At 38.8% G+C, this 11570-nt stretch overlaps 1 protein-coding gene across 1 annotated transcript in view; it reads right to left on the bottom strand.

Annotated features, from left to right (window-relative positions):
- LOC123961513 (GRAM domain-containing protein 2A) overlaps window positions 1-11570 on the bottom strand; it is a 28644-nt gene that overhangs the window by 7152 nt on the left and 9922 nt on the right. Inside the window, exons 3-7 of the mRNA XM_046036983.1 lie at window positions 8644-8716; window positions 8374-8477; window positions 6670-6768; window positions 5226-5297; window positions 5047-5106 (exon numbers count right to left, since the gene is read on the bottom strand). Coding sequence (XP_045892939.1) covers window positions 5047-5106; window positions 5226-5297; window positions 6670-6768; window positions 8374-8477; window positions 8644-8716 — 408 coding nt within the window. The remainder of the gene's footprint in view (window positions 1-5046; window positions 5107-5225; window positions 5298-6669; window positions 6769-8373; window positions 8478-8643; window positions 8717-11570) is intronic.

Genomic DNA, 11570 nt, shown 5'->3' with positions numbered 1-11570 from the left:
ACAAGCTGTACACTGTTATACAAACTGTACACTCACTACTTTACACTGTTATACAAGCTGTACGCTCACTACTTTACAAGCTGTACGCTTACTACTTTACACTGTTATAAAAGCTGTACACTCACTACTTTACAAGCTGTACACTCACTACTTTACACTGTTATACAAGCTGTACGCTCACTACTTTACACTGTTATACAAGCTGTACACTCACTACTTTACAAGCTGTACACTGTTATACAAACTGTACGCTCACTACTTTACACTGTTATACAAGCTGTACACTCACTACTTTACAAGCTGTACACTGTTATACAAACTGTACACTCACTACTTTACACTGTTATACAAGCTGTACGCTCACGGTTTTAATCATTGAGACGTCACATACCAGACTTCTGGGTTTGGGGTCTTTGTAATTACGTATTTTTCAGTTTTACGACAAACTGCGACTTTCTTGACTGACAAACGACATGTCCGTAATTCAGGACACAAATGCAAACGGGATGTAAATATTAGTCGTCTCTTGTTGTTGTTCTGAAATAAAGTCACATGTTGGTACCCAGCAGCTTGGTCCTCATATTTACAGTATTTCAGACAGAACCTGAAGGCAGCGCGAGGAAAGCCTTTTATCCAGGGAGAATGAAGGGGTCACAGAGGGTCACCACAGGACCAAAACAACAGCTTCTGGTATTCCACTAAGCCCGTTTCACTGACTGGTGACTCATCATCACACCGAGGAGGAAGTCCTGCTTCTGCTGGTGTTTTTAAAACATCAACCTTCAGCTTTACTGTTGTAATGGGAGTTCCAAACATATTGCATGTAACCCTGGACTCAGGGAGACTCATCTGTGATGTGGCTCTGAATCTGTGTAAACGTAACAGTCAAAATATCTCTGTTCTCTGTGGTATCCAGACTTCAGGGACAATGTGTCTCTGTGGGACGATAAGATTGACCATAAAGCTGGATAAATCACAGGCTCACAGAGCTCTCCTCACTCATTCGAGCATACATGTACACGGCGTATGTGTTTTGCTGTGAGTCCTTCTGCAGAAGACTTGAATAAAACTCACAGAAAGACAACTGTTTGCCTGAGCTGTTTATTTAAACACGCAATTCCCACCACACTGACCAGTAAGCGGACATTGATTCAAAAATGTCTTCCTCCGTTTTCCCGTGACAATGGGATAATTATCTTGAGATGATGTAACGGTGTAGTAAAGGGCTTGACAGGTAGGTTTGTTTATCGTCAGTGTCCCTGGTTAGCTCAGTCGGCAGAGCCCAGGACTGGGTTGTGTGTTTGATGCCTAATTATAAGCTGGACGCTTATTTTCATTTCCCCAGTATCTCCATGCAGAGGAAAGTCCTGAGCTTCTCATTAAGGGGAATCCAATCTCACACCTCCTGACAGCTATTTCAGTAGGCAGGCACAATGAAAAAAAAAAAAAAACTACGTGCTGACCTCTGCATAAGACCGTTTGTTAGATCGTTTTGTTATTTGAGATAAACTTGTTTTTTTTAAATCGATGTCCGCTGTTGGATTAAGCAGCTCAGGTCGGTCCTCCTCTGTACTTTGATCAGATAGTTTCTCAGTTAAATCAAATCCATTTTAGACTTATTTAGGTAAAATTCTTGTACTGCTGCATGTGTTTAGACAACATTTAACTTTTTTTAAAACTTTGAAGTGAAAAAGAGTATACTTTTTTCAGACTTAAGTATTGTATCAACACTAGAAACTATTGTACTGCACATAAACTCAACACGCCACTTTCTACGTCTACTACTGTTAATATTAACAAAACACACAGAAACACCCAAATACAGCTGAAACCATTAGGCCAGTAGTCAGAAAATGACTTACTAATAATTACAACTATTTTGATTATTTAGTCATTTTTATTATTTTATTATATTGGACACAAGAGTTGTGAACGCGTCACTTTGGGCTCTGGGTAACTGTGACGGCAGAATCTTTACAAACCAAACAACCGATCGATTCACGGAGGAAATAATCAGCAGATTGATCCAGAATCAAAATCAAAAGGATTTGATGATTGCCATTAATGCATGAGGAATAGTAATCTAATGAGGAGATATATTAGTAAAACAGGCACAGGGACATTTTACTGCTTCAATACTTTAAAGCTCCTTTTCCACTGCAGCTCAACACGGCTTTTTTTGGTTTTCCACTGTGGAAAAGTTGCACCTGTACCTGCTTCCAGGTACTTTTTTCGTATCACCTCCCTCGAGGTTCCAAGCGAGCTGAGGGAAACTAAAATGTAACGAGAAAACAGGACAGACTGCTGTGTAGATTTCGAATATTGACAGTTTAACAAGAAGTGAGGGCAGAACAAAAATGCGTTTCAATATTTTCGGAGTTGAGGAGCTCCACGAGTGGCTGCGGGGGAAGCCTGCTGTGACCCGCGGGGGGAGCGTGTGAGGCCGGCCAGCCGCCCGCTCAGAGCCCTCTGCTCCCGCCGTCACACAGACCGCTGCAGCAACAACGGCAGAGGAAAACACAGCTGGAAGGTTTTCATACCACTTATCTGTCTTTACATTCTGAGGAAGGTTCAAACGTTTTAACTTAAATCAAGAGACAGCTGTGTGGATCGCGTTGAACATTACGTCGTGGCAGTTGTGTGCTATATTGAGAGGTACTACAGAGAGCCGAAGTCACTCACTACCACTTCCGTCTCATGGGACATTATTTCGGAAAAAACATGTACGGTAGTCAACGGCAAGAGACAACTTATTTTTACGCTCCTGTTTGAACTGAGCTCTGAATTACACATAATGACGTTTGTCAATTTAAAATATATTTTTGTCCGTCAAGAAAGTCGCAGTTTGTCGTAAAACAGTAAAGTTACATGTCGTTTTGTGTGAAAACTCTTCAACAAACTACATCTCTCGTCTCGCACAATATACGTCACCAACATGTTAGCGCGGTAATGCTAAGCTAACGTTCGTTGCTTGGTGGCTACTAGCTGGATTACTTAGCCGTGTTTCCCGCAGAAATATATCTCACCTGATGTGTTTAATCCAACGACTCTCGCTCCTCTTGTTTTTTGACGTTTTCCTTTTGAAGTTTTTTGACGTTAGCTTCAGTCATTGACAGAGAAAGTTACGACGTCACATACGCGACTTTTGGGTTTGTGGTCTTTGTAATTATGTATTTTCAAAGTCTTATACCTGAACAGTTTTACATCAAACTGCAACTTTCTTGACTTCTAAATTGACAAACATCACATGTATGATTCAGGGCACAATTCAAATGGGATCAAAATATTTGTTGTCTCCTGCCATTGACTACCGTAAAATATTTTTCCAGAATAAGGTCTCATGGTGGTCCACCAGAAGGGGAGGGACTTAGGCTCTCTATCCCTTGGTACTATCTGCAATGGAAACGGAGGACGGCTAAACCGAGTGGAGTTGAGCTGGTTCTGGTATTTGAAAAACGGCAAGTATTTTAGTTTTGTAGTAATAGTACTTTTAAGTACAGGACCTGAATACCTCCTCAGACACTGGGATCAGTCATGTAGTTTGCTTCACGTTGAGTTAGTCGCGGTGAGAGCGTCGTCCACAGACACATGTATCGCAGAAGAAACATAATTACGTCTCTGCGCACATAAACGTAAGTCAAACATGTAGTATTATAATTACACAGTATTCTGTGTAAACAGTATTAACCTGACATGTTAAACCTCCAGAGTCAATATGAAAAACGTTTGAGACGTATGTTCTGCGCGGCTACGTTCACTTTGATGGGGCTCCTCCCTGTAAACGGGGTCTCCCTCTCTTACCTCTTCTCCTTAGCTGCTGTAATGGGAGAAGTAAACAACATCGTGGTCATACAAACTTACGTGCCATCCTGTTAAAATACATTTATAAGTTATCTTGCTAGCTTAAGCTTGTGTAGTGTACTAATATATTCCTATGTCATTTTATTTGTGTTTAAATTGACTTTACTTTTTATTTTTGTTATTTGGACTCCTTCAGTGGGTTTTCATCGATGATGCTTGGTGCACAAACGCAGTCAAGATGGCGGTCAAATGTCACACTGTTTATTGTGAAGACGAAACTTTCATACTGTTGTCTGGTTGCTGCTGTTTACATTCACCGCATGCAAATTCAAAAAATGCACTGTGTAATGTTCGGGGTGCCTGTATGAATGCATATAAATAACTGTATTGTTGTGTTTTATTTTATATATATTTTAATATAGGCCTACACAATTATATGTTTTGTGTGTAGCCCGAAGGAACTACAAATTTTGTTTCGATGATCAGCCTTGTGCTGTATAATGACAAATAAACAACCTTGTACTCTGTTATTTAGCTCTTTTAACAGGTATGTTTTCTGTGGTTTATTGTATTGGTTGCTCTCAGGTTCTTTTGCTGTTGTACTCCAGGAGAGAGGAGCTCAAGTTACATCAAAAAGCTGTTGGATGATTAACTTCTAAATTTAGAGCAGTACCTCTGGGGACAGTGGTAAGAGTGGTCTCTTCTGGCATTTGAGTCGTGCCTTCTGGAAAAGTTGTAGTAGAACTTCCTGGAGTGAGGGTAGTACCCTCTGGAACAGTAGTTACAGTGCTACCTCCTGGAGTAAGAGTAATACTTACTAGGGCGGTGGTTAGAGTAGTTCTTTCTGCAATTAGAGTAGTACTTTCTCGAACAGTAGTTAAAGCAGTACCTCCGGGGACAGAGATAAGAGCAGTACCATCTGGTTCTGGCACTGGAGTAGTGATTAAAAGAGTACCTTCCATAACTAGAGTTTCTTGAACAATGGTTACAAAAGTTCCTTCTCCAGGAGAGAGGGGGCTCAAGCTACATCAAAACAATCGACCGGAGGATTTTATTTACCTGTTTTGTCAGAATAAATAGAGATCCCCTCCAAAGACATCCTGGGATTGGGCCTCTGTATCATAACACAATGCACGCAATGCTAGACACCACCGGCTACACTCTTTAGGTTATATAAAGGTAATCTGATGGGGCTGGTTGACAGAAACGCTCTCTAAATGCAGGTTCATTTGAATGTAACGTTACCATAGACAGAGAGCTGGGCTCCTCCAGGTACTGCTTCAGACTCAGACTCTTCCCGTTCACCTGAACACAGAGAAGCAGTCACACATGAAGACCCTGGGATATATTCTGTAATAGAAACATGATAGTTTGACCGTGACGTCTCTGTTTATCGAGAGAATAAATGTAGATGATCCACAAACCTGCAGGTGAGTGCAGATCCTCCTGAGGACGTCGTAGACACTGTCTCTGGACAGCAGGGACACAAACACGTACTGCAGAGAGACAGACAGCAGGTTATAAACAGTATAAACAGAAAAGCACAGAGCTTTAACACAGAGGTGGAAAGTAACAAATTACAATTACTCACGTTACTGTAATTGAGTAGTTTATTTGTGTACTTGTACTTTTTGAAGTAGCTTTTTTAAATCTGTAATTTTACTTTTACTTAAGTATGTTTTGTTTAAAGTATTGTACTTCGCTACATTTTCAATCACGTCCATTACTGAGGAAAAAAAACTTTGGTGCAAGAGAAGAACACCTTCATCATGATGTGGTGTAAGCTGTGAAAAAATGCTGTTTTAAGTTACTGCTAATGCAAACTGAACATTTCCTGCTGCTGCAGCTTCACATTAAAAGCATTTAACTGGCGAAACACGAGATGACTTTTCTTTTGAAGCAGGCACAGGAAGTGCAATCTGTAAGGGAGATCAGCGCTGATCGCTCTCATTCATCAAAAATTCGGCTAAACAACATGACAACTGTCATTTTCAAGAGTTTTCTGACAGCGGACCAGTTTGAAATATCGCGGTGAGTAATGCAACAGTCAGCAGCAGCAGACACAGTGAGCTGTTAGATAAAGAGCTGCAAGCCTCCACCTTCAGCCAGGTAACCTTCACTGTTCGCAGACTCATGCTGTGTGCAGCATAAAGTCAGATCATGACTGCTCACAGAATTATGGAAAACACCAATAACTGCCCGACAATGGTTTGTTTAGCTGCCAAAGACTTCTGGGCCCTGTGGAATTAAAAGGCATCTGCTGTTACCACCAGTAACGACACGTGTCGCATGCATAATAACGGCGCGGCTGCAAAACAGCGTAGAAACCGGGTGATTAACATATCATGCCAATCAGATGTACAGTTACAATTACATATTTTAACCATCACTCAGTGAACTGTCTGAGAGCATTTTCTAGTTAAGATGGCCTGTATAGATTTAACATTATGGATTTTACCATATGAGTCTGTTCACACTTATATAAGCTAATAAATGTTCATTTTGCAAAAGTTGAAATTATTAAACAGTAATATGGTAATTATTTTAGGTAAAAAAAGTAACGTTTACTCTGAGTAAATTTTAAATGAGCTACTTTATAGCTAGATAGATATTTATATTTAACATATTTTATATTAATATGTAGATATTTTATACCGGTAACTTTTCTACTTAAGTAAAAGTTCATCAAAGTAATTGTACTTTTACTGAAGTAGAATATTTTTGTACTCTTTCCCCCTCTGCTTTAACCGGCCTGTTAGGCTGTCAGTATACTCCTTATAAAACTGCTTGTTGGACAGTTACTGGTAGGTTACTATCTATGTGTGTAACAACGTGGGATCTCTGGTGTGTACTGGTCCTGTGAGTCACCTTCTGTCCGGTGTCCATTGTGATGGCCAGCCCGTTTGGCACCAGGCCGGCTGTCTTGTGTTTCTTCACCAGCCGAACTGACACCACTGGTATACAGACCTGATGCAGATTCAGAAAAGAGAGATAATAAAAATTCAACATTTTGGTTTGAAAGTCAGAGATTCTGGTTGTAGCAGGAGAACAGCTATTTTACATTAACTAAATCACAAATTCCATGAGCTTCATGTAATTCTCCTAAATGACAAGAAGTGAGGTGCATGAGCTTCCACCTGGACTTTGGACAGATTTACAGAATTACAGAATAAATCTCTTTTCTTTGGCATTTCCTTCGAGTAAAGAAAGTTATTATCCTATTATCAGTATACAATATATCATACAGTCTATGATATACTGTATACTACTGTATGTTTTATTGATGTATTTTACTTAGTTATTACTGTTTTATTGCTGTATTTAACTTTGTAAAGCACCTTGGTTGTTTTAAGTCTGCTATATAAATAAAGTTGATAACAAATGTCAAACAAAGACACACACGTTGCCTCAATAGAGAAATATGGGGATGATGTATTTGTGTATTTTTTATAATAAAGTCATTTACCATTTCTCCTCACATCTTCATGTTCCCATAGTGCAGATGCGTCCTGACCTTTTACAAAACTTTACAATTCTGTCTATAAGAAAACTGACTTTTTATCTCCACCTGGCATTTTTTTAAACCTCAAAACTGGAAGTGACGTAGAAAACAAGGCTTCTAAGAAAGTGTCACTTTCCGTCACTGTATACTGTCAAGTACAGTCAACCATTACTTCATTTTATAGAGTCATATTGCATTGAAAATATGTGTTCTGAGAATAAGGGCGGAAATCTAATCTTGCAAAATTGCTTATCTGTAAAACCCACCAAGAGACTGATTAATGTGTCATTGTTGATATTTTTTTACTATGGACGCTTATTTTCATTTCACCAGTATCTCCATGTAGAGGAAAGTCCTGAGCTTCTCATTCAGGGGAATCAAATCTCACATCTTCTGACTGCTATTTCAGTAGGCAGATAGATAAAATCACTGGTAGAACTTCCTCTGTGTAGAACAAGGATAAACACGGAAACGTGTAGAAAGAGTATACAGTATATAGTGACTTTGCAGTTGTAAACATTACTGTTGCTGCCCCAGAAACAACATTAACTTATACTTTAAGTTTTATTTAAAATATTTAATTCTGATTCTGTTTTGAGTTTATTCTTTTTTTAACATAATTTCTTTAGAAGTATCAATAAAATGCTAATGATAACAAAAAACACATTTTAAATGGCCACCTGTTGGCCTCGGGGACTCACTACACTGAAAACACTTAACACATAAAAAGTGATGATGACTCTCTAATTTCCTCAAATACTGGTGGCTTCTTTGACATATCTACTCTAGTTAATGTAACGTTAATCTGGATTATTTATTAAACATCTTTACTGATTATCCTAAGTTTATGGTTGTTATAGAGGAAGCTAGAAGGTAAAAGGAAGTGGTCTTCAACTGGACCAGCGTTTCTGGCTTTATCCAGTTTAGAAAGAGTATTTAAAAGCTCTTTCGACAGAGAAAAAAACGGCGGTTTAGTGTGAAAGGAAGACCATCACAGCTCAGAGGAAATGTGTTTTCAAATTCACCAGACTTCTGTGGACACGGGTTTAGGTGGTTCCTTATTCGCTCACCTTGATGTCTTTACCAAACAGGTTTGCGTAGAAACACAGCCAGTTCCTGGAGATGTAGAGTCGACCCTGCAGCAGGATGTCTCTCAACAACGCACACGAATACACTAAAGAAGAAGAAGAAGAGGAGGAGAGACAGTTAACTGATCAGACTTTTCCACCAAGAGCTGGAAACAAAGATCAGTTTCTTTCCATGGAAACAACATGCAGCACATATGAGCTAGCACCAGGTCGGTATAAATTAGGTTAGGACAGATAAGAGACAGTCCATACCTTTCATCAGGATCTCCTCTGTGGGGACGGTCTGGAAGAGTTTGTGGTACTGAGAGTTGTACTTGCTGACGGTCTGTGGAGGCAGCAGGAGGAACAGAATCAATCCCAGACAGTCAGCAGATATGTTTTAAAATCAATATAATAATTGATTTAATGATCATATTTACAGGGTGAACTTGCTTATGATGACGAGTTGAGCCCTGTTACCATCACTGATGGGGTGCTAAAGGGGTCTATTGTTGGCTCTTTATTAGTTACAGTAAAAATAACATTACTGTTCCTAATCTGCCCATTAATGTCCGTTTTTATGCAGATGACACAGTTTTGTATGGCCCAAAGAGGACCCTGACTCATCTCCTTAGAGGAACATTATGTAGTAATTTTATCTTAAAATAACAGCTTTAGAATAATTTTGATGCTACTTTGAGTGACGTCACCATCAGTGCATCTCTGGGTGTGGAAGCCTTCTATTGCGCTGTGTAGACCTGAAGTGCAATGCTTTACGGCACTTTAACACTTCAACAAAGTAAGCAAGCTATAAGAAGCAGCAAAAAGTATATGTACAATGTAAGTTCTTTGGGAGAAGCTAGCTCGGTATTCTCAGTATGGATATCATGGGACAGGCTGCGGAAGAGAAAAAAAAAAAAAAAGAGAGTGACCGAGCAGGAGAGAGGACAAGAGTAAATATCAGACTGGCTTTTAGTGACGGCGAGCTGGCCTTCTTTCTGTTACACTAGTGAGTAATAACTTATTAGCTGCTCACTGTGTCTTGTGTTGTTGTGCTTGCTTGTTTGTTTGGCTGTTAGCAAAGTTGTCGACTCGAAGAAATCAGGTTTAGCTGCTAGCTATACAGTAAATCTGGAGTTCATATTAGCAAACTTATTAGCTAACACACTCGGACATCTGTAACATTACTGTAAGTGCTTGTGTGAGCCGGAGCCGGCCGAGTGGGCAACATAACCAAACATATGGACATAACATGGCAGAGGCAAAGAGACGAAGAGGACGCTGACAGAGGAAACTAATTCGAGGTTCATATTTAAGTTTCGACTTGCAAATAAAACATCAAACTCATGATATTTGTATCTGTACAACTCTCCACAGCTTCCAAACTACCACACATCTCTCATTAAAATCTCATAACCACACAATCTAATAATACTCTGCCTTGCATATTCCATGTATGCAGAGCTGGCAGAACTGGTTTCTGGTACCATTCACCTTTTAAACTGAAGGAGATGCAAACTCTCAAATTACAATCTTTCCTCCCGCGATTTTAAGACTATTATTTCACGTTCATTCACTTTCACAACTCCTCAATTGTTTTTTTTATTAAAAGAGATGTATTATACTGCATTTCCAGTCCTATATTGTAGTTCTGTGACTCCTGTATGGCAGCTTTGCTTGATTCAAAGTTATAAAATAAATAAAAATTATTATTATTAAAATAATAATTTTCCATCTTATACTGGCCCTTCATGCAGGCCCTCATTTCAGCCTCAGTCTGAAACAAGCTGTTGTTGCTCTTCTCTTTCTCCCCCACCCAAAAGCCCACTATCTTCTGATTGGCCAAGACCCTAAAGCGTGTTTACCAGGCAGTTGTTGGCCTAAAAAAAGAAACTGTATCTAGTCTTGTTTGGCGCTTTCTTCTTTAGGAAGACTAAACAAGCTTAATTTTCCTTCACAACCGAAAAAAGCACTTTCCTGGCTGCGTATCGAAGAACTTAAATCTGACGATAAAATATTTCCTGTTGCCAGACTAGTTCTCCTGATGAAAAGAAAGAGATCTCGGTCTCACAACCTGATTAAACAAATTAAATAAGTGTTAATATACCCTAAAACTTTAATTAAAAGCATAGTCTCAGTTGTCCCTTTTCCTGGCCTGGTGTGACTACACATTTTGACAAATACACACAGGTCTCGATTAGAAGTCTGGTCTGGTTTTTATAGTTCTATAGGATGAATAAAACCTCTTCAAGTCCACCAGGTCGCCTGCTTCAGTGTCTTCTGAGCTGCTTAGATCAGACATACGAATATAAATGTTTTGTCAACAGACACATCGTTAGATCAGTTGAATTACCCACAATTTAATCGTTCTTTTCATTTTATGGAAACAATAAGCACCAAAGTGTTATTCTTTATTCATTACCAGTATGGTCGGTCGTTCTCTCTCTCTCTCTTTCTACATGCATTGTCTTTTTTTTATATTTTTATTTATTTGTTTATTTGAAAAGGGACATTATTAGGCATCCTAAAATAGTAAACTCTTATAATACAATAAAATAAATTAAAATCGAATAAACAAGATGAGCAGATCAAATCTAAAAATAGATGATACAGTTATTGTTGGTGGATGGGACCAGCGTCAGTGTTGACAATGTTGATTTTCAATAAGCCATTTCTTAACATTACTCTTAAATGAGAAATAGGATGGAAACTCTCTAATTGATGGTGGTTCTGAGTTCCATTGATGTGACGCTGTACATTTGTAGCTAGAATGATTCGTAAATGATATTGATCAACATTTGTATTATTCGTACTGGTTGAAATAGCCTATTATCCATCTTTGCTGAGTGAGAGTTTTATGAGAAAAGAATTGAAGGCCTGTCCCAAATACAGACAGGGTGCCTTCAGTAATAGAAGAAAATAAAATCCTGGCCTATCAATTGAAGTTTTAGAGTATTAGTAATATTTGTCTTCTAATCACTATACAGTGCATCACAATAAGGCTGACTACGGCGCTTGAGTAGTCTGACGTGCTGCATTTCAGAAGGAATGATTACTGAAAATTTTAATTTGTTGTACTTGACTTTTACTTAAATTGTTGTATTGCTACTTTTACTTAAGCAAAGGATCTGAATACATGACTACAAAGTAAACCACTACTTTCTGGAATATTGTGTGTACGTATTGTTTTTTTTTATTCG

This window comes from Micropterus dolomieu, linkage group LG22 (genome assembly GCF_021292245.1).
Source record: "Micropterus dolomieu isolate WLL.071019.BEF.003 ecotype Adirondacks linkage group LG22, ASM2129224v1, whole genome shotgun sequence".
NCBI classification, from domain to species: Eukaryota; Metazoa; Chordata; class Actinopteri; order Centrarchiformes; family Centrarchidae; genus Micropterus; species Micropterus dolomieu.
The sequence above is the reverse complement of the archived record's forward strand: the minus strand, read 5'-3'. Positions and strand labels throughout refer to the sequence as shown.